Below are 22,596 nucleotides of genomic sequence, written 5' to 3' on the forward strand. Positions count from 1 at the left end.
CCCCTCTAGCTGTGTGTGTGTTACTAGTTACTGGTGTCTGTGTCCCCACACCCTAATCAGCCTTCAGGATTACCTGTATTGTATTGACCCAGCATGGGTGCAGTACTCAGTAGTGCCTGACCAGGTCAAGGGCGCCACAGGAGCATTGGGGGCCAGCATGGATAAGTGGGAGCTTGGGGAATTGTGTGGATAAGTGGGGACTGTATGGAGAAGTGGGAGTGTAGGAGGGATAGTATGGACAAATAGGGGAAGCATATGTTGAAGTGGGACCATGGGGACAGTATGGAGAGGTAAAGCTGATTTTTTCTGGTAACAACCTTACCATTGTTAAAAAAGCCTTCCATTGAATTTTGTATTTATTAAATGTGTGTAATTGCATGTGATGTAGTGTCAGTGTGATAAAATACTCACATACCACTGCTTTCTCCATTGTCCAGCCCTGTTCTCCTTTTTTCAGTGACATCACCGTGCTGCAGACTCTCTGGGACACACTGCTCTGCGTGTCCTAGAAGTGACTTTTAGGCTCGGGGGGCCCTTTGCTTTCAATGTCTGCCTCTGGGCTGAGCGCCTCCATGCCACACCGCCTTGATGCAGTAAATCATGTAAAAGTAGCCCTGACCAAGTATTGAGGGCATTTACTCTACAGACTTTTCAGTAGGCAACATTTAGGAGTTAAAAATAATTTTTTTCAGTTGGTATTATATAATCTAATTTTCTGAGATAGTGACTTTTGGGTTTTCATTGGCTGTAGCCATAATCATCAACATTATCAGAAATAAACACTTGAAATAGTCATTACACACAGAGTGATCTATGTATAATATATGCATTTCCCTTTTTGTATTGAATTATTGAAATTAACTTTTTGATGATATTCTAATTTATTGAGATGCACAAATTTATATATATTTTGTTTCCAAGAGTGGTGGTGAGACTGTGGAAGGTTTAATATGTGCGCACTAGAAAAATGATTTATCTCAAGAAAATTTCTTGAGAAACTTCTGGGAGTTGAAGATTACTGTATCTACGGTAAAAAAAACACACCAAAACCGCGGGAGAAACGCATGCGGTTTTGCCACGGTTTTGGTGCGTTTTTAACGCGTTTTTTTCCGCTAGTTGGTCACTGCGTATTTTTATGCTGTATCTGCAATAAATAATATAGATAATAGATAATCAAATAGATAAATAGACAGAGAGATAATGGATAGAGGGAAAGATGGATAGATGAATAGATAGATAATAGATGAGAAAGACCTATATAATGTCCCACCTCCCTGCATATTCTAAGCTGGCACCCTTTAGTGACTTTCATGCGCCACTAAAGGGTGCTTAGCCTTGTATTTAGCCAAAAAATAAATAAATTTAAAAAAAACGACGTAGGGTCGCCCCCTATCTTTTGTAGCCAGCTAGGGTAAAGCAGACGGCTGCAGCCTGCAAACTACAGCTGGCAGCTTTACTTTGGCTGGTAATCCAAACCAGAGGGCACCCCATGCTGTTATTTTACATTAAATAAATAATTTAAAACAAAAAACGTGGGGTCCCCCCCCAAATTGGATCACCAGCCAAGGTAAAGTGGAAACCTGTGGTCTGGTATTCTCAGACTAGGGAAGTCCACCGTTATTGGACACTCCCCAGCCTAACTACAAAATAGCAGGCCACAGCCGCCCCAGAAGTGGCGCGTCCATTAGACGTGCCAATCCTGGCGCTTTGCCCCATCTCATCCCGTTGCCCTGGTGCGGTGGCAAACGGGGTAATATATGGGGTTGATGCCAGATGTGTAATGTCACCTGGCATCAGGCCCTGGGTTGGTGATGTCAAGCATCTATCAGATGCCTGACATCACCAACCCAGTCAGTAATAAATAAAAAATAGACAACAAAAAAATTTTATTTTAAAAAACTCTCCCCAAAACATTCCCTTTTTCACCAATTTATTGAAACGAACAATCAAATCCAGGTCCGGCGTAATCCAATAATGGGGTCCCACGACGATCCATACTATAGTCACTGTCCCAGTCAGTGAAGAACAGAATGTTCCCCATTGGCTGGCAGAGCAGTGCAGTGACTTGAGCTAACATCAATAGTTCAGCCGAGGTCACTGCAGGGGATCACGAGCGCTGCAATCAGGAGGTTAGATGAGATCATTACCTGCTGTGACGATCTCCTGCAGTCCTGACATCAGCGCTGTCACTGCCTTCTATGCCCGCCGCATTTTCAGTGAAGAATCGCAGGAGCCCGTGACGTCACCGCAAGTGACAGTCTTGGGCCGTCCGTGAGATGTGATGTGAGAATGCTGCGGGCATAGAAGGCAGTGACAGCGCTGACGTCCGGAGAGCAGGAGATCGTCACAGTAGGTAATGATCTCATCTAACCTACTGACAGCAGCGCTCGTCATCCCCGCGGCTGCCAGCACTGCACTGTGAGAAGCTGCTGAAACTGCAGTGCGGGCAGACACTGACACTGCTCTGCGAGCAGCCGCGGGGCCGGAGCAGGACACAGACTGCACGGGCACCCGACGGAGGTCAAACGGAAGTGCTTCCATGCGGCGTCTAGGGAGTGTGATGTGTGTGTGTTTACTCTGCTCAGCTTCGTCAACCTGTCATAATGACATCACTTCCCTGCAAAACGCAGGCAGTGATGAACATTAGCGCAGGTAAACCGCGGCTATACCGAGGATATACCGCATATCATTTGCTACCTGCGGTATACCCGCAGTATTTCGCGATTACATTACAGTGAATGGAGTGAAATACCGCAGGTACCTGCGGAAAAGAAGTGACATGCACATTTTATCAAGAAATTTTCTCAAGAAATTCTGCAGAAAGAATGTTCTTGAGAAAAAAACGCAGTGTGCGCACAGCTATTTTTTTTCCCATAGGTTTTGCTGGGAAATGTCTGCAGAAAGGTTACAAACATATCTCAAGAAATTTCTGCAGCAAAACCGCGGGTAAAAATGCAGTGTGTGCACAAGGCCTCAGGGATGGAGGAAGAGCTGGGTTGGAGCCTGAGTGGAGTCTCAAGGGGGCCTGAAAATGTTGACAGTATGGGGCCCTGACATTCCTCATGGCAGCCCTGGCGGAACGCATCATTGCGTTTCACCACAGGTCCTTGATGAGTTCCACTTCAGGTCCACGCATTCCAAAGCGCTGCCGGCAGAAGCAGTTTGGTATCACCGGATGTGTGTTCGTGTGTGTATTTGTATGATTTTACTGTGATCGTGTGTGTGTGTGTGTGTGTGTGTGTGTGTGTGTATGGTGGGGAAGACCTTTGAGGAACACACTGCTAGGAGCACCCACAGTGGGTATGGAAAATATTCAGACCTCCTTTACATTTTTCACTCTGCTTCATTTGCCATTTGGTAAATTCAAAAAAGTTTAAATGTACACTGTGCACCCCATGTTGACAGAAAAAAACCCAAATGTAGAAATTTTTGCAAATTTATTAAACAAGAAAAACTGAAATATCACATGGTCATAATTATTCAGACCCTTTGCTCAGTATTGAGTAGAAGCACTCTTTTGAGCTAGTGTGACACCCCTGACTCTATCAAGGTGTCACAGGGAATTGCACTCTCCTTTCTCTTGGTGCATAACTCGCCCTCCATGGTTCTGGGATCCTAACTACTGGTATTGCTTCCATTAGCACTGAAATCTTAACCAAACCTCACACCAAACCCTGAAAGGCACACCAGTGGGTGGTCTAGCTGGAAAAGGGCCACCCGCCTAGGGATTAGGCAGACTGGTGGGAGGGACATAGTGAGTTTAGTAGTAGCTCCAAAAGAGTGAGGAGCTGGGAGTAGCAGCTCCCTGGAGTTCAGCAGTAGCTCCCAGAGATAATGGAGCTGGGAGTATCAGCTCCCTGGAGTTGGAGTAGTAACCCTCAGAGAGTGAGGAGCTGAGGGAGTTGTAGCTCCCTGTGTGACCTTGGTTGGCTTGCAGACGGTGGTCTGGGACCAGAGGAGTCAGAGACCTGGTTGCAGGGTATTGGAGGAGGTGTAGCAGACTTAGTTTTGGAGAATGGTTGGCACCAGAAGTCCAGTAACCGGACCGGTACCGAAAACGGTGGGGTACAGGACCCTAGATCAGGGAGTAGCTTCACGCAACCTGATAATTCACCTGTGGAGGATAGTCTCTTTATGAACTTTCCCCAAGAGCTCAGAGATTGAAGGCATCAACACAACGAGGGGGATAGGGCTTTCCAGCTTATGCAGCCCACTGAAATCCCAAGTGTCAGGCATCGAGAGCACAGCTCCACTATTTCACTATAGAGAGCGGGACCCTGACAGCTTCAGGCTGAAGGGTCACTAAGGAACATTTACACAATTGTGCATGGAGGTAGCCTCTGGACCACTAAGCAATACCAGCGGGAATGGACACCCGGACGGGCTCCCCAGAGTGGCAGCGGCACCCAGAGACTTGGTTTACATCTGTGTCAGAGTCTGCTTATTGGCCGCACTAACAACTGCACCACCTAAGTGACTACACTTGCCTCCCCGGATCCTGACCTGCCCAAATCACCTCCACCATCCCTACGAAGCCCCGGGGCCTTCCTTACCCGTGGAGGGACCACTATCTTGCTGCCCCTCTCCATCCACCCTGGGTACTCCCATCGGCAGCGGCGGTACACCCTTACCGCACACCACTATCCCCTTGTAAATATTTTCCCCTTTTATTTGAGTGGCCTCTGAGCCCTGGGTCCGGGGACCTTCGAGCCACAGAAAACCCCCCAGATCTGAGCAGTCTGACTGCTGAAGGGGTGGCACACTAGTACAGTCATGAGTCTTCTTGGAAATGATGCAGCAAGTTTTTCACACCTGGATTTGGGGGATCCTCTGCCATTCTTCCTTGTAAATCCTCTCCAGGTCCATCAGGTTGGATGGTGAACGTTGGTTGACAGCCATTTTCAGGTCTCTCCAGAGATGCTCAATTGGGTTTAGGTCAGGGCTCTAGTTGGGCCTGTCAATAATGGTCACAGAGTTGTTCTGAAGCCACTCCTTTGTTATTTTAGCTGTGTGCTTAGGGTCATTGTCTTGTTAGAAGGTGAACCTTTGGCCAAATCTGAGGTCCAGAGCACTCTGGAAGAGGTTTTCTTCCAGGATCTCTCTATACTTGGTCGCATTCATCTTTCCTTCAATTGCAACCCATTGTCCTGTCCCTGCGGCTGAAAAACACCCCCATAGCATGATGCTGCCACCACCGTGTTTCACTGTTGGGATTGTATTGGGCAGGAGATGAGCCGTGCCTGGTTTTCTCCACACATACCACTTAGAGTTATCACCAAAACGTTCCATGTTCATCTCATCAGATCAGAGAATCTTATTTCTTATAGTCTGGGAGTCCTTCTGGTGTTTTGTTTTTTTTTTTTTGCAAACTCTACGCGGGCTTTCATATGTCTTGCACTGAGGAGAGGCTTCCGTTGGGCCACTCTGCCATAAAGGCTCGACTGGTGGAGGGCTGCAGTGATAGTTGACTTTGTGGAACTTTCTCCCATCTCTCTACTGCAACTCTGGAGCTCAGCCACAGTGATCTTGGGGTTCTTCTTTGCCTCTCTCACCAAGGCTCTTCTCCCACGATTGCTCAGCTTGGCTGGACGGCTAGGTCTAGGTAGAGTTCTCGTGGTCCCAAACTTCTCCTATTTCAGGATTATGGAGGCCACTGTGCTCTTAGGAACCTTGAGTACTGCAGAAATTCTTTTGGAATCTTGGTCAGATCTGTGCCTTGCCACAATTCTGTCTCTGAGCTCCTTGGGCAGTTTCTTTGACCTCATGATTCTCATTTGGTCTGACATGCACTGTGGGCTGTGAGGTCTTATATAGACAGGTGTGTGCCTTTCCAAATCAAGTTCTATCAGTTTAATTAAACACAGCTAGACTCCAATAAAGTAGTAGAACCATCTCAAGGAGGATCACGAAGAAATGGACAGTATGTGACTGAAATATGAGTGTCTGAGCAAAGGGTCTGAATACTTATGACCATGTGATATCAGGTTTTTCTTGTAAAAATTTTTGAAACTTTATTAAACATTTCTTTTTTTTCTGACAAGATGGGGTGCAGACTGTACATTAATGAGAAAAAAAAATTAACTATTTTTAATTTACCAAATGGCTGGAATAAAACAGAGTGAAAAATTTAAAGGGGTCTGAATACTTTCCGTACCCACTGTAGATGTTTGGGGATTGGTAAGTATGATTCTCCTGGTGAGGCTGCCTTTTTTTTTTGGGGTAAGCTTACCCCCGACCTGGGTTTCCCAAAAAACTAAGCCCTACATCGAAAATAATCACTAGCGCATTTTTTGGAGTATTAAATTATATAAGACAGTGTCTTATTTTTGGGAACATATGGTATCATTTTATGCAGCTTCCTGTGACCCATATGCCTATGTATCTTACTGACAGATTCCCTTTAAGACTATGTGCTCACACTGCATTTTTTAGGCATCTTTTTGATGCAGTTTTGTCACAAAGCTGCATGCCTATACTTAGGCCAGCAAATTCAACGTGAATTCTGAAGCGTTGTGCGCATGTTACTTATTATTCACTTGTAGATTTGGTGCACTAAATCTGCAGCATGTCAATTCTTTCAGCGTTTTTGCCAGCGTTTTTCCACCACAAAATGCATGAAAAACGCATGTTTTATTCTGCCAGGAGATGCAGATTTGGGGCAGACCAATTACTCCGGGTGCGCACAGTGTTAAGGTTTATACCGCTTAATATATTTTGAATATTTCCATCAGAAAATAATATATTCACCAGTTATGACCAGGTGCGATTTTTTTTTTTCTCGCTTAGCATCCATGTGATATGCAATCCGTATAAAATGCATTTTTTCTCATCAACTATTATTCAACAATAAATACTTATAGGCCCCCTTATAAAGGCACTTCCAAAGTAGAATGCACAACCAAGAAAAATGAATTAAAAAAAATTATTAAAATATTCAAGATAAATAAAATTTTACATGGAGACAGAAATAAAAATATACTGAAAACTAGGACTGCACAAAATCAGTGTAATAACCAAATATATATATATATATATATATATATATATATATATATATATATATATAAACAACAGTGGACAAAAATGTCCACTAGATGGCAGTGCTATACTCTAATCACTCTGGCTTAAAAAGAGAAGATGAATAAAAGAAAAGGTCTACGTTTTTATTTATAGCCAAAGGACAAATACACAATAAGGTGCTCTTAACATGAATTTAATATGTGATCTATAGATAATAAAGTGGCCACGTGCATTATTAAAGTGGCAACATTAATGCAGATATAAAGTGCAAACATAAATCCAATTGGATCACACCAGTAAATCTTTATACCAACCTCTATATCATAGACCAGTGATGGCGAACCTATGGCACGCGTGCCACCAGGGGCACGCAGAGCCCATTCTGCTGGCACACGCGCTGTGTCCTCATCCTGCCGCTTTGATCTGCTGGTGCGGTGGCGCCGGCAGTTCAAAGCTGTGTTGGAGCGGAGGAGACATTTCTCCTTGCTCTGACACTCCGCCTCTCCCAGGCCGCAGGTGTGTTGCCTAGGAGACAGTGAGCAGCGCTGACGTAATGACGTCTTCTGGCCGTGTGGGAACTGAGGACCCAGCGGTGAAGTGGGTGCTGGAAGGTGAGTTGTGTGTTGCTTATATAGATAGAGAGATATATCTCTTGTGTGTGGCTGTGCCAAGGTGGGGATGAGGGGGCCAGGCCCAGTATTGGGGGTGGGGGGGGAGAAGAGAGAGAGAGAGCACACACACCAGCATGGGGAGTAGAACACACACGCCAGCGTAGTAGTAGTAGTAGTAGGACGAGGAGGACGAGGACGAGGAGGACGAGGACGAGGAGGACGAGGACGACACACACGCCAGCATGGGGGTGTGTGAAACATGCATGCCAGGATGGAGGAAACATGCCACGATAGGGTACATTTACCAGGATGGGGGGGTACATGGTAGGAAGGGGGACATTTACCGGGATGGGGGAACATTTACAAGGATGGGCAATATGTCAGGATGGGGTACATTTACCAGCATGGGGAAACATGCCAGACTGGGGGACATTTACCAAGATGAGGTATATTTACCAGGATGGGGCCATGATGGGGACAAATATACCAGAATGTAGGAAATATATATCAGGATGGGGGACATGTTTACCAAGAAGGGGGACATAACTACACAATGAAAGGGGAGGGGAGCAACTTGCACGTCTTTATGGGATTTCGAGATTTTCAGACTTTGAAATGTAGATGTGGATTACAGGGTAAAATCTGATTGCATTCCATGCTAAAATCTCTGTCTAATATGTTGCAATTTTTTCCAGAAAGATCAATCCAACTGCTGTGGCTGGACAGGGCAGTGGCTCAGCTTCAATGTGTGGTAAGCATGCATGAGCGTGATGCCTCCTGCTGAAGAGAAGAGAAGACTGCAAAAGGTAAGGTTAAAATCAATTATTTACATAATAGGATTGGTTGGCACTTCGGAAAAAAAATTTGGTTTAGGGCTACAGTTTGGGCACTCGGCCTGTGAAAGATTCGCCATGACTGTCATAGACAGTCCAGGGTAGTCAGAATAGGACCCCGATGCACGTTTCACAACAGTTTCTTCCAGGGGGAGTGTCTTTTTTTTTTTTTTTATACTGTGTGATTTGTGTAGTCCTAGTTTTCAATATATTTTTGTTTCTGCCTCCATGTAAAATTTTATTGATCTTGAATATTTTAATTTATAAAAAAAATCATTTAATTTTTTGCCTTCCTTTTTCTTGGTTGTGTATTATGCAACAGGTCCATTTACAGTATTCTATGCTACAGAATAATAATGTAGCCATCAAAATAGGACAGCATTTTTTTCTGCACCCATAAACTTGTATTTTTCGAGTCTCGTGTGATATACGCAGCATGCTGCAATTGTTTTCCTCAGCCTGATTACAGCTGAGGAAACACTTGCAGTTGGACGCTGCCTTATTTAATATCATTTGTGCTGATTTTTTTTTTTTTTTTTTATCAGATTGTACTCTTTCATATTAAACGCAAGTTGGAGCGAGGTCTGAGAGTGAGATCCGTGAGGCATAGAGCAGGTCTTAGGCCCCTTTCACACATCCGTTTTTTGCCATCAGTCACAATCCATTGATTGGAAAAAAAAAATAAAAAAAAACTGCCAGCGACTCTAGCAATAACACATGTAGATTCTCTGTAATCTGATAGCGTGGAATGTAATGACACTGAGACAAGGATTAGGTAAATACTCTTTATTAAATAATAAACAGTGTAAATAACAGTAGGCAACTATAAATGAAATCAACTGCTAACCGCACGAATATGCAAATGTACAGAAATAATAAACGAGAGTGTGACAGTTAAGATACGTGAATGTCCAGAAATAATATGCAGCAGTGGGACCAGCATAATATGTGGATGTCCAGAAATGATATGCAGGAGTGCACACAGCAAATAAATGGTCCCCAGTGTACGGTTTCTAGGGCTGACAAAGTCCCACACAAGTCCAGCACACAGCTCGTACAAATTAAGTCCTGGATTAAATACACTGATCACTGAACAGAAAAACTAAGTTCTTACAGCTCAAGGAAATCCAGCAGTATTAGCTCTTCTCCTAGAAGTCTTCAAGAGGGAACCACAGCCAGGATAAGGATACTGCACCATAGACTGCAGGCAGCTGAGTAGTAATGAGGCAGAGCACAGAACTAACAAGTGGCAGCAGAAGACAGAAACAAGCCAGGAGTGACTCAGGAGCCAGTAGCACTAAATACTCAGGCATGAAATAAGTCCTGGACCAGGACTTATAAGCAAGGCAGACAGGAAGTTGAAGGGCAAGACGAGTCAACAGACTCCATCTTGGATGAGGGCAAGAAGACACAACATGTTCCATTAAAACCCTGGACCTTACAGTAGCTCTCATAGTCCTCCAATTATTATAATCCACCTACCATAGTTCTCCATGTATTATAATTCACCCCATAGTCCTCCACGTATTAGAATGCACTTCCCATCCATATATTATACTGCAGCCACCAAAGTTTTATATGTATGATAATGCGGCCCCCATAGTCCTATATGTATTATAATACAGCCCCCACCATAGTCCTATATGTATTACAATGCAGCGCCCATAGTAATATATGTATTATAATGCAGTGCTCATAGTTCTATATGCATTATAATGCACCCCCATAGTCATTAATATCGTTTTATGCAGCCCACATACCGTTTAATGCACCCCCATAGGCCTCTGGTCATTGTGTACTCACTGATTAAAAATTAAATAAACAAGTCCTCACCTCTCCTCATTTTCCCGCTACTCTGCTCAGAGCGTCTTGCATGTCTCAGCACAGTGACGTGCAGTATAGACATCGCTGCGCTCCACTGAGATATCGAGATATCGAGAGCAGACACGGGGAGAATGATGAAGGATGGAATAGAGTGCTCCGCTCCCTCTCTCATCATTGTTTTCTGCGTTGATGGGTGAGGGGGGCCCGTTGTCGTCGCTGGCACCAGGTTCCCCTGACTCATGGCCTCATAGCGTCCACGTGGTCTGCCACCATTGGCAGTACGCCACAGAACAGCGCAGCTCCTCTCTCACTGAGCGTATCCGGCTGCTTCTCTGCAGAACAGACACTAGGCCCCTAACCCTGCTGGGCCCGGTCGCGATCTCTGTGACTACGATCGTTACGCCCTTGGTTATATGATCCATTTAGAACACGTTGATTTTTTATTTAGGTTGTTCCCATATGCAGGGCCAGCTCCAGGTTTTTGTGGGTCCTGGGCGAAAGAGTCTCAGTGGGCCCCATCCACACATAGACATGCACAGATACATACACATACAGGTATAGGTACACACAGGGGCGTAACTAGAGTTTGATGGGCCCCGGTGCAAAGTTCAGACATGAGCCCCCTCTCCACGTACATCGACATTTAGGGTACAGGATAATGACACTGACACTCGGGGTACAGGATAATGATGCTGACACTTGGCTCTTACCCACAGCACCCAGATTTCCCATGATCTGAAATCCCTCTATCAGCACCCAGCTTTCCTATTTTCTGATATCCATCTTGTCCTCGGCACACTGCTTCCCCATGCTCTGCTATACATCTTTCCCTCAGCACCCAGTTTTCCCATATCCGAGCATGGGAAAGCTGGGTGCTGAGACATGATGTATAGCAGAGCATGGGAAAGCTGGGTGATGAGAGAAGATGTATAGCAGAGCATGGGAAAGCTGGGTGCTGAGGGAAAAGAGCCTTTTTCCCTCAGCACAAAACGTTCCCATCCCCTGCTTGTATCTTTGTCCCCCTTGTATATAGGCCGCGCTATGCTTCATCATTACTGTGCGCGGTGACGGGGGAGACGCCGCAGCCGCTGACACCAGGTAGGGGGCCCTGGTGCCGCCACTGACATCAGGCAGGGGGGCCCGGTGTCGGCGGCGGCAGCGGGTCAAATAGCGGCCGCGAGGTCTGTGACAGATCAGCGCAGCTCCTCTCACACTGACAGGGGCTGGCGGCTGATCTGCCTGGCGGCCGCCGGGCCCCTAACCTCCTGGGCCCGGTCGCGATCGCGACTGCTGCGACCGCGGTAGTTACGCCACTGGGTACACATGTACATTCAAAGTATTTAAAGAGAAATTCACAAAAACACATAAATAGACATAAATCTAGACACAGTCATATACACTGACATACATGGATACACATCATACATGCACACACAGACACATTATTTTTATATATTTATATATATTTCTAATATTGGGAAGCCGGCAACAGCCTCATTGAACTCCCCGCTTATCTCCATCCAGCTCCTCCTAGATTGGTGGCAGTCGCTAACAGACATGGCTGCACATAGAGCACACTAACACTACTGTATATACATCACAAGAGAGGCTGGGGACATACACATTACTGGGGGGCATTAATATTACTGAGGAAAGGGGTATACAGCAATGGGGGGCATACAGCTCTAGAGGGGGGCAGTGGCTCTGAGGTGGGGGGGGGGTGACATGCATCTCTGGGGGGTATACAGCACTGGGATGGGGGGGCAAACAGTTCTGAGGGGTATACAGCACTGGGGTGGGGGGGACATATAGCTCTGAGGGGGTATAGTAGCATGCAGCCCCCATATTCCTCCATATAGTGTTATGAAGCCCCCATAGTCCTCCATATAGTATTATTTAGCCCCCATGTAGTATTATGCAGCCCCCATATAGCACTATGCAGCCCCCATATGGCACTATGCAGCCCCATATAACATTAAGCAGCCCCCATATAGCACAATGCAGACCCATATAGCATTAGGCACCCTTATGTAGTATACAGCCCCCATATAGCACAATGCAGACCCGGATAGCATTAGGCACCTTCATGTAGTATACAGCACGCGTATAGCACAATGCAGACCCAGATAGCATTAGGCATCCTCATGTAGTATACAGCCTGCATATAGCACAATGCAGACCCAGATAGCATTAGGCACCCTTATGTAGTATACAGCTCGCATATAGCACAATGCAGATACAGATAGCAGTAGGCACCTTCATGTAGTATACAGCCCCTATATAGCACAGTGCAGAGCCAGATAGCAGTAAGTATCCTCACATAGTATACAGACCCTATAAAGTACAGTGCAGACCCAGATAGCATTAGGCACCCTCATGTAGTACACAGCCCCTGTATAGCACAGTGCAGAGCCAGATAGCATAGTGCAGAGCCAGATAGCATTAGGCATCCTCATGTAGTACACAGCCCCTATATAGCACAGTGCAGACCCATATAACATTAGGCATCCTCATGTAGTTTACAGCCACCATATCTTTTAATGCAGCCCAATGGTCGTCTGGCCACAGTGATTGTACATACTCACTTCTCCTCGTTCCCCCGCTGCTCCGGTCTCCTCAGCGCATCCACTGCTGTCACTCGCTCTAACCTCTCAGCAGGCGCGCATTGATGACGTCACCGCGCTCCGCTGCTGAGCTGTCAGAGAGCCGACAAACACAGCTGGGAGAATGATGAGAGAGGGAGCGCGCTGCTCCATCTCATCATTGCCCTCAATTGTATCGGCAACTGCGATGCCGATACAACTGAAAGCGGGGGGGGTAGGCCATTATTGTATACTGAGGAACTAGGAGGGCACCAACTCCTGGGATCTCCCCTGACACCATAGAATATATATTTAGAAAGGAGAAAAAAGAAGTGCCAAGAATGAGGGATCACCACACAAATAGTTAATCAAAAATAGTAAATATATTTATTGTAGTTCAAAACACTTGTGTCACACAACACTAGCGGTATCAAAAGAACCGTGTACAACCATTTTAAAAACATTTCAAAAACATGCAAAAGCACAGAAAAGAACCATGTGATCCCAAGTACAGACCAGACCCAAATTGTACAAGCTGGCTATTATAACAAAAAAAGGTGCACAGGCATTTCAGATGCAAAACACAATTACACACAATATCTGGAAAATATGTTTAAATCTTTCCCAAATGATTGCAGTACATTTAAATCCTAACTGCAGCTTGCAAAATGGTCATGATAGACCATGATTTTAAACAAAAGCAGCCAGGGCAAAATGAGATGTATGGACGTCTCCATCTTGTAACACCCCATGCTGTGCTGGAAAAAAAAATCAACCCCCCCCCCCCCAAAACATGCACATAGGTGTTTTAAAGCCAAAATATAGTAGTAAGTAGCCCTAAGCTGAATCCATGGTCCAGAAATAACCCAAGGGATCACCTTACCCGACGCGTATCGTCACACAGAGGTGACTTTCTCAACGGCAAAAAAATATGGGGAAGGCCAGTGACAGCGCGGGTAACGGGTCCCCCTGACTAGCGGTACACCACTCCTGCCACCGCGAGTGAGCCCCCCGGCAGCCCAAGGCCTCGGCATTTGACCGGGTTTCCCGGGTGCTGACGCCGGCCCTGCCAATACAGAAGGCTACATTCCCACAATCAGTATCCACACAAGATTCAGCGTACCCACAAGAGAAACTGACATGTAGCAGATTGGAAACAGGTCAACTTACACAGCGTAGAAAACAAGCCCAGCGGGGCAGAGATTTATGTACATCCCGTCCACTGTGCTGTAAAATGCTGCGTTTTTGATGCAGCGCTAAAAACAAAAACCGTGAGTAAAACACATTGTGGGTGCGCACTAGGAAAAAACCACATGTAAACCAATCCTAAGGCCCTGTGCGCATGCTGTGGATATTACCGCGGAATTGCGCGGATTTCGCTGAAGGAACGCTGCAGAAAATGTTTAACTTTTCTGCAGTCTTGCTCCAGCAAAACCTATGAGGATAAAAGAATGCTGTGCATACACTGCTTTTTGTTTTGTACCTGCGGGTTTTGCTGCGGAATTTCCGCTGCGGAATTAATGTGCATGTGACTTCTTTTCCGCAGGTAACTGCGGTTTCGAGGGCTGGCAGATCAATCACCCGCTGACTCTGGGTCGGAGGAGGATTGATCCCCGGTATCTGGCCAGATGCTGCACCCCATATAAAGTTTATGGGGAACACAATCTGGAGAAAAGGGGTAGGAGCAAACGCTTCATACTCACCGATCACCAGTCGGCTGTCACACTGCTCCCGCGGCAGCTCTTTCATCTTCCAGAGCCGGCCGCTCATTAGTCTCATAACATATTCACGCCTTCTCTGCTCAATGGTGCCTGTGATTGGTTGCAGTCAGACCTGCCCCCACACTGAGTGACAGTTAACTGCAACCAATCACAGATGCCGGTGGGCGGGTCTATATCGTACAGTAAAATAATTTAAAAAAACGGTATGCGCTCCTCCAATTTTGATAACCAGCCAGGATAAAGCCTCACAGCTGGGGGCTGGTGTTCTCAGGCTGGGGAGCCCCCCAGCCTAAAAATGTCAGCCAGCAGCCCCCCGGAATTGCCGCATCCATTAGATGCGACAGTCCTGGGACTTTTCCCGGCTCTTCCCGTTGCCCTGGTGCCGTGGCAATCGGGGTGATAAGGAGTTAATGGCAGCAGCCCATAGCTGCCACTAAGTCCTAGTTTAGTGATGCAAGGCGTCTATGAGCCACCCCCTCATCACTAAACTGTAAATTAAAGTAAATAAACACAAACACCCCAAAAATCCTTTATTTCAAATAAAAGACAAAAAAGCCCCCTCTTTCACCACTTTATTAACCCCACCAATAATAGCCCTCCAGGTCCGACGTAATCCACACAAGGTCCCACGACGCTTCGAGCTCTGCTACACCTGACACTCACAGCGAGCGCCACAGACCATGACTGCTCACTGTGAGGGTCAGGCCGCAAGTGAAGTGAGCCGCGCGGGATCAGCCGTGACTTCACTCATGTGCTTTGCGGTGACAGGTGGAGGACTCAAGCTGTCACTGCATATCATCTGACTGAAGTCACCGTTGATCTTATACTCACCTTCTCCAGCGAGGCTGCCTCCGGACGCTGGTCTCCTGCTTCCAGGCCGACTCATGCATATGCAGTTATGTACTGCACAGCCGACCCGTAAGTAGCAGAGCTTCGGAGCCAGCCGCACGGGACACAGCATCGCGGGAGACTTCAGCACCACGGACAGCAGGAGCGGGGACAGGTGAGAATCTCCCTGTGCTATCAAAAGAATGCAGGGACATACCGCGGCAAATCCGTGGCAAATTGCGGTAAAAACGCGTGCTGATTTTGGGTGAGATTGACCTCACCCAAAATGCAGGAAGCAGAATTTTCCTATGAAAACAAAATTTTCTAGTGTTCACAGGGCCTAAGAATGTCAACACTAGGAAGTTTCAAAAATAAAGTAGCTTTATTTAAAGCATGATACCAAACGAAGACAAAAAACGCCACATCTAAACGCACGCAAAATCGCAATGAAATAATACAAGTAAACTAAGATGCAGATATTCTACAGCGTCAAAAAAGTCAATAAACACTGATTGTGAGAACGTTACCCTGTGTCCCCCCCAGGGCCGCCACCAGGGGGGACAAACAGGACTCTGGTCCAGGGCCCCAACAGAATAGGGGGCCCCTTCACGCTTCATTTATTGGCTTGTGTGTGAGGTGTGGAGGCGGAGCTGGGTTGGAGTCTCAAGGGGGCCCCAAAATTATGCCAGTCAGGGACCTTGAAATTCCTAGTGGCAGCCCTGTTCCCCCCCACAGCACTCCCTGTCAGGAGGCTCCTACATGGCTGCCATAGTGTCACACAGTGGGGAAAGCTTCTCTACAGAAGTAATCACAATGTCTGAGAATGGTTTACATTTCATATCAGAGTCAGAGCACTAATCTATAAACAAAATGAGGGAAGATGAAGCCGACGCCAGAATCAAATATGGCCGCCGCAGCCTCAGTGCGGCCCTATTCTTCCGCTCACAGTGTTGCTTGGTAACAGCAGCCGGAAGTCATTTTTTTTTATCCATTTTCCCGCGGTTGCAGTGTAACCTGTCTGTGAGGAGGAAGCGGCAGAAGAGCTACAGTCCCGTGTACACAGTGCAGCCTGCAGAGTGCGCGGCGCTGTCCCGGCCGCCACATTATCGCACTCGGCTTCTTCACAGCTGACATGCCACCTAAGAGCCCGAGGAGAGGAGCGGCCAGCGGCGCCGGGTGAGTGCAGGTCACTGGCGGGGGTCACAGAGGGAAAATAAAGCCGCTATGGGAGATAACGGAGTAAAACGAGCCCTGCTTATCCCCCACCCCCGGGTATTGTTTACTTCTCACTCATTGCTGACGTGCTGTACATCGGGGGAATCTCTGCAGCCAATCACTGGCCACCGTCTCACACACATCACTGTGATTGGCTGCTTCTGTGACATGACATCATCACTGCAGGAAAAGATCAAAGCTACAGTTTAACCCCTAATTATGGCACTTTAGTCCTGGACCTTACCCTGGTTGTCACCTTCCAAAAAATCCTGGTTTCCATATGGAGTTTATCAGTGTCTTGGGCTCCAGTGCTGCTTCTGCTCCTGGTGTGTGATATGGGTGCCTGTGCGCAGGGTCTCCGATTGTATGAATCAAAAGAGCCGCTGAGCTCGCTGACTGGCCATCATAGTGATGAAAAGAGCGTCTGAGCTCGCTGACTGGCCATCATGCTGGTGAAAAGAGCCGCTGAGCTCGCTGACTGGCCATCATGCTGGTGAAAAGAGCCGCTGAGCTCGCTGACTGGCCATCGTGCTGGTGAAAAGAGCCGCTGAGCTCGCTGACTGGCCATCATGCTGGTGAAAAGAGCCGCTGAGCTCGCTGACTGGCCATCGTGCTGGTGAAAAGAGCCGCTGAGCTCGCTGACTGGCCATCGTGCTGGTGAAAAGAGCCGCTGAGCTCGCTGACTGGCCATCGTGCTGGTGAAAAGAGCCGCTGAGCTCGCTGACTGGCCATCGTGCTGGTGAAAAGAGCCGCTGAGCTCGCTGACTGGCCATCGTGCTGGTGAAAAGAGCCGCTGAGCTCGCTGACTGGCCATCGTGCTGGTGAAAAGAGCCGCTGAGCTCGCTGACTGGCCATCGTGCTGGTGGAAAGAGCCGCTGAGCTCGCTGACTGGCCATCGTGCTGGTGGAAAGAGCCGCTGAGCTCGCTGACTGGCCATCGTGCTGGGGAAAAGAGCCGCTGAGCTCGCTGACTGGCCATCGTGCTGGGGAAAAGAGCCGCTGAGCTCGCTGACTGGCCATCGTGCTGGGGAAAAGAGCCGCTGAGCTCGCTGACTGGCCATCGTGCTGGTGGAAAGAGCCGCTGAGCTCGCTGACTGGCCATCGTGCTGGTGGAAAGAGCCGCTGAGCTCGCTGACTGGCCATCGTGCTGGTGGAAAGAGCCGCTGAGCTCGCTGACTGGCCATCGTGCTGGTGAAAAGAGCCGCTGAGCTCGCTGATTGGCCATCGTGCTGGTGGAAAGCCGCTGAGCTCGCTGACTGGCCATCGTGCTGGTGAAAAGAGCCGCTGAGCTCGATGACTGGCCATCGTGCTGGTGAAAAGAGCCGCTGAGCTCGATGACTGGCCATTGTGCCGCTGAGCTCGCTGACTGGCCATTGTGTTGTTTGAAAAGGCGCAAAAATGATGTTACTTTTAGGTTTTTCACGTCCGTTTCGGCCAAAGTGAGCAGAGCAGGGACGTGGCAAGTAGTGGTGATTTATGGCACAAGTTTTCCGTCAGTCTCAGACTGGAGTAGGAGTTGCGGGGAGGTGATCGCCACTTTTATTCCTGAAGAGCTGTGTTCATGTCGGGCGCCTCTCACTTCACCTCGCCGCCCCTATTGCAGACCGGTGTGAGCGACACTGGTCCTGATCACATCAAGGCCTAGATATTACTTGTGTAAGGGCAGTGGCTGGATTTCTACTTTTTAGACTCAGAGTAAAAAAATGACAGATCTGAGTCAGACAACTCTGGGGTTATCTTCCCTATTGGTAGAGTACGATGCCTGATCCTCGCTGCAGGTTTTGACGCTTCTTTGGTGTTGCATCTTCGGGCAGGTTCACAAGAACGTATTTTCTCCATTCGAGAAAAACGTCCTGATTAGCACAATCAGACTCTGATCAGTGGGACCAGTTTTTCTCCCCATTGACTTCCATTATATTTGGGTCGTGCCCATCTGAGCATCCAGTGCTCTTTGAGTACAGCGCACCCTCTTGGTATATGTTTTCGGGGCTTTGTGTACTGTGGTCACCCTTGTATATATTCCTCTTAGCTTTTTCTAGTACTCTGCACAGTAGCCGAGATGAGAATTTTATTTTCTGGCAGACTCTGACCTCTCTATCTGGGAGATGAGTTCTTCTAGAAAGGAAGTACTAGGCCGTAGCAGCTGTCATTGTTACCTGATGGACCAGTGACAGGAGGGGGTCTGCAGGAGACAGCTGGGTTGAAATCTATTAACTCTTTGAACACTTGGTGTTTTTTGGCTCTTTACATCAACATTAGGCCATGTGCACACATTGAGTATTTGGAAAGTTTTTTTTACCTCCAGTATTTGTAAACCAAAAGCAGCAGTGTGTAATAAATGCTGGAGTGGTGCCCATGTTTCTATTATACTTTTCCTGATTGTCCCACTCCTGGGTTTGGCTTAGAGATACTTGTGTACAAATTTTCATCAAATAGTCAGTGTGAGCATGGCCTAAGGCCTCAGTCAAATGTCAGTTTTGTTTTTGTTTTATTTTGGTGTACAAGAAAAACAGACCAATTTTCATAGATGGGCGGCAGGGTGGCTCAGTGGTTAGCACTGCGCTGGGGTACTGGGTTCAAATCCCCCCAAGGATACCATCTGCAAGGAGTTTGTATGTTCTCCCCATGTTTGCGTGGGTTTCCTCCCACACTCCAAAGACATACAGATAAGGACTCTAGATTGTGAGCCCCAATGGGGACAGTGTTCCTAATGTATGTAAAACGCTGTAGAATATGCTAGCGCTATATAAATCAATAAATATTTATTATTATTTATTATTATATTTGCATTGCTGATTTTGGTCAGACTTTTGGATCAATATTGGACATGTCTCCGAGATTTTAGTCCGAGGAAAATCTGACATGTGAATAGCCCCATAGTCTGTCCTAGGTACTAGTGCTATCCCCGGGAAATACAGACAACACTCGTACATGAAAAACTGAGGTGTGAATGAGCCCTAACATTACAAGTCTCTAATATTGCACCCGTAGATTGCCCCACACTGCACATGGTAAGTATTTGCAGCAGAAATTTCTGTACCTTTTCAGGAAAAACATTGCATAAATTAAGCACTTTTGATGCCTTTTTCCCCATTCATGTCATAGAACCATAGAATGATAGAGTTGTAAGGAACCTCAAGGACCACTGGGTCCAACCCCCTGCGAGTGCAGGCTTTCCTAAATCATTGCAGTTCTATGTTTATCCAGTTTCTGCTTGAAGATTTCCATTGATGGAGACCTCACCACCTCCCGTGGTAGCCGGTTCCACTCCCTGACTGCCCTCACTGTCAGACTGTGAAAAATGTTGGATAAATGCTGAATTAACTTGATGCAGACTAGAAACTGCTCCAATCTGTAAGGAAGAAATGAGTAAGATGGGCATGAGACTTCAGGAATTTAATTCATTATATTGGTTGTAGGAAATCCTTCAGATTTGTGAAAAAACTGCTCAGAAAAAAAAGACAAAAACACAGCAATTACGTGTCACATATACTAAGGGCTGTTTCTCACATCCGTGCAATTCTGTCCGATGTCGGACCGCAGTGCTCAGACTCTGCAGCTCTCCTGATACATGCTTGATAGATTTATAGAAATATATGAAGCTGTGATGCTCTGATTGGGAAAGCTGCAGACTGTCTATGCATTGATTGAACATTGGACCAACTTGCACAAAGGTGTGAAAGAGCGCTTATGCCATGTTTGCCTATTCTCCCCCACTGTTCGGTAGTATTATGAGAAAAAGGAGCATGTTTTGACCTCTAGTGTCACCTATTGGAAATAGCAATCCTAAAAGTCCTTATCGACCCTTTAACCCCTTTACGACCGCCGATACGCCTTTTAACGGCGGTAAATAAGGGTACTTTTTCCGATCCGCCGCTTTTTAACGGCGGTCGGAAAAAAGGGTCTAGCGCCCCCCAGAGTCAGAAAATTTCCGGGGTCTCAGCTGCCGGGGGTAGCTGAGACCCTGGAGATCATGATTCGGGCCGGTTTTTCCGGTCCCCGCTCACCTGATGACCGGTATACACCGTATACCGATCATCAAGTTATAGTAAATGACCGCGCCGGTAAAAAATGATTTATCTCCCATCTGGCATGATCAAACATGCCAGATGGGAGATAAATCTTTTTCCCGGTTCCCTCCGGTCCCCCGGTGTCCCCAAAGTGCCCCCCCCAACCCCCTCCCGAAAATCCAAGATGGCCGCGCGCACCGGCGATCACAGCAGCGCGCCGGCCGCATTTACAGTGTTCCTATGGTTTCTGTCGTATGTGCCATAACACATACGACAGAAACCTGCTCCCCAGGCCCTGCCGGGTCCCCCCCTACCCCCCCCCTGGTGTTCCCCGGTGTCCCCCGGTGTCATACATACCTGTCGCAGCTCTGATCCCCGCGGCCCCCTCCTCCGGCTCCTTCTCAGCAGACTCCGGTCACATGAGCAGAGCGCAGCTGACAGCTTCCTGTGTTCAGGACGCTGGCTGCTCGCACTCTGCAGCTGTGACCCAGGGAGGGTGGGTGCAGATTCTTTGCACCCACTCTCCTCAAATGGAGGGTCTGCCCTCCTAGAAAATGGGGGATACGTTCCCTGAACGTGTCCCCCATATTCTAGAAGGTCCAGAGGCGACGTGGGACATCCAAATGGATTATTGTGGATTTTTTTTTTTCTTTTCAATAAATTGGTCAATCAGGGAATGTTTGGGGGAGTGTTTTTTCAAATAAATTTTTTTTTGTTGTCAATTTTTTTTTTATTACTGTCAATTAGTTATGTCGGGTATCTGATAGACGCCGTGACATAACTAATTGCTGGGCTTGATGCCAGGTGACATTACACACCTGGTATCAACCCCATTCATTACCCCGTTAGCCAACGCACCAGGGCGCGGGATGAGCTGGGGCGAAGCGCCAGAATTGGCGCATCTAATGGATGCGCCACTTCTGGGGCGGCTGCGGCCTGCTATTTTTAGGCTGGGAAGAGTCCAATAACCGTGGCTCTTCCCATCCTGAGAATACCAGACCCCAGCTGTCAGCTTCACCTTGGCTGGTGATCTAATTTGGGGGGACCCCATGTTTGTTTTTTTTTTTTTAATTATTTATTTATAAATAATTAAAAAAAAAAAACAGCTTGGGGAGCCCTCCAAATTGATCACCAGACAAGATGAAGCTGTCAGCTGTGGTTTGCAGGCTACAGCTGTCTGCTTTACCCTAGCTGGCTATCAAAAATAGGGGGGACCCCACGTCATTTATTTTAATTCTTTTTTTTTTTTTTGGGCTAAATACAAGGCTAGGCATCCTTTAGTGTCACATGAAAGGCACTAAAGGGCGCCAGCTTAGAATATGCAGGGGGGTGGGACGTTATATATGTTTGACATCTATCCATTCATCCATTGTAGCATTTTACGCTGTGTGCCCACAATCAGGGTTTGCAACGTTTTGGGCGCAGAGTGTTTTCCCTGCGTCCATAATGCTGCGTTGTGCAGTAGAAGCACAGTGGCAGGATTTTTAGAAATCCCGTGCCCACTGTGTTTCTTTTCTCCGCAGCATAAATCGACCTGTGGCGCAGCTTCCCGAGCCTCAGGATGTCAATTTATGCTGCGGAGATGAGTGTTCTTTGCAGGTAGAATAGAACTAAAGTCCACAGCAGCATGAATCCAAATCGTGGGCATGGGCAGCTGCGTTCTCCCGTGGACAACACTCACATTTCTGCAGGAGGCTGACACTGGGTACTAGACGCCGTGTCGCTGGATCATGGCCACATAGCCTAAAGGCTACTTTACACGCTGCGATATCGGTCCCGATATCGCTAGCGTGGGTACCCGCCCCCATCTGTTGTGCGGCACGGGCAATCGCTGCCCGTGCCGCACAACATCGCGCAGATGCGTCACACATACTTACCTGCCCGGCGACGTCGCTGTGACCGGCAAACCGCCTCCTTTCTAAGGGGGCGGTCCGTGTGGCGTCACAGTGACGT

The 22,596-nt window shown here is 47.4% G+C and overlaps 1 protein-coding gene across 1 annotated transcript in view; it reads left to right on the forward strand.

Moving 5' to 3' along the window:
• Positions 1-16,430: 16,430 nt before the first annotated feature.
• RB1 (RB transcriptional corepressor 1) overlaps positions 16,431-22,596 on the forward strand; it is a 334,069-nt gene continuing 327,903 nt past the window's right edge. The window contains exon 1 of the mRNA XM_075336899.1: positions 16,431-16,595. Coding sequence (XP_075193014.1) covers positions 16,552-16,595 — 44 coding nt within the window. The 5' untranslated portion in view covers positions 16,431-16,551. The remainder of the gene's footprint in view (positions 16,596-22,596) is intronic.

This window comes from Anomaloglossus baeobatrachus, chromosome 2 (assembly GCF_048569485.1).
Source record: "Anomaloglossus baeobatrachus isolate aAnoBae1 chromosome 2, aAnoBae1.hap1, whole genome shotgun sequence".
In the NCBI taxonomy this organism is placed as follows: Eukaryota; Metazoa; Chordata; class Amphibia; order Anura; family Aromobatidae; genus Anomaloglossus; species Anomaloglossus baeobatrachus.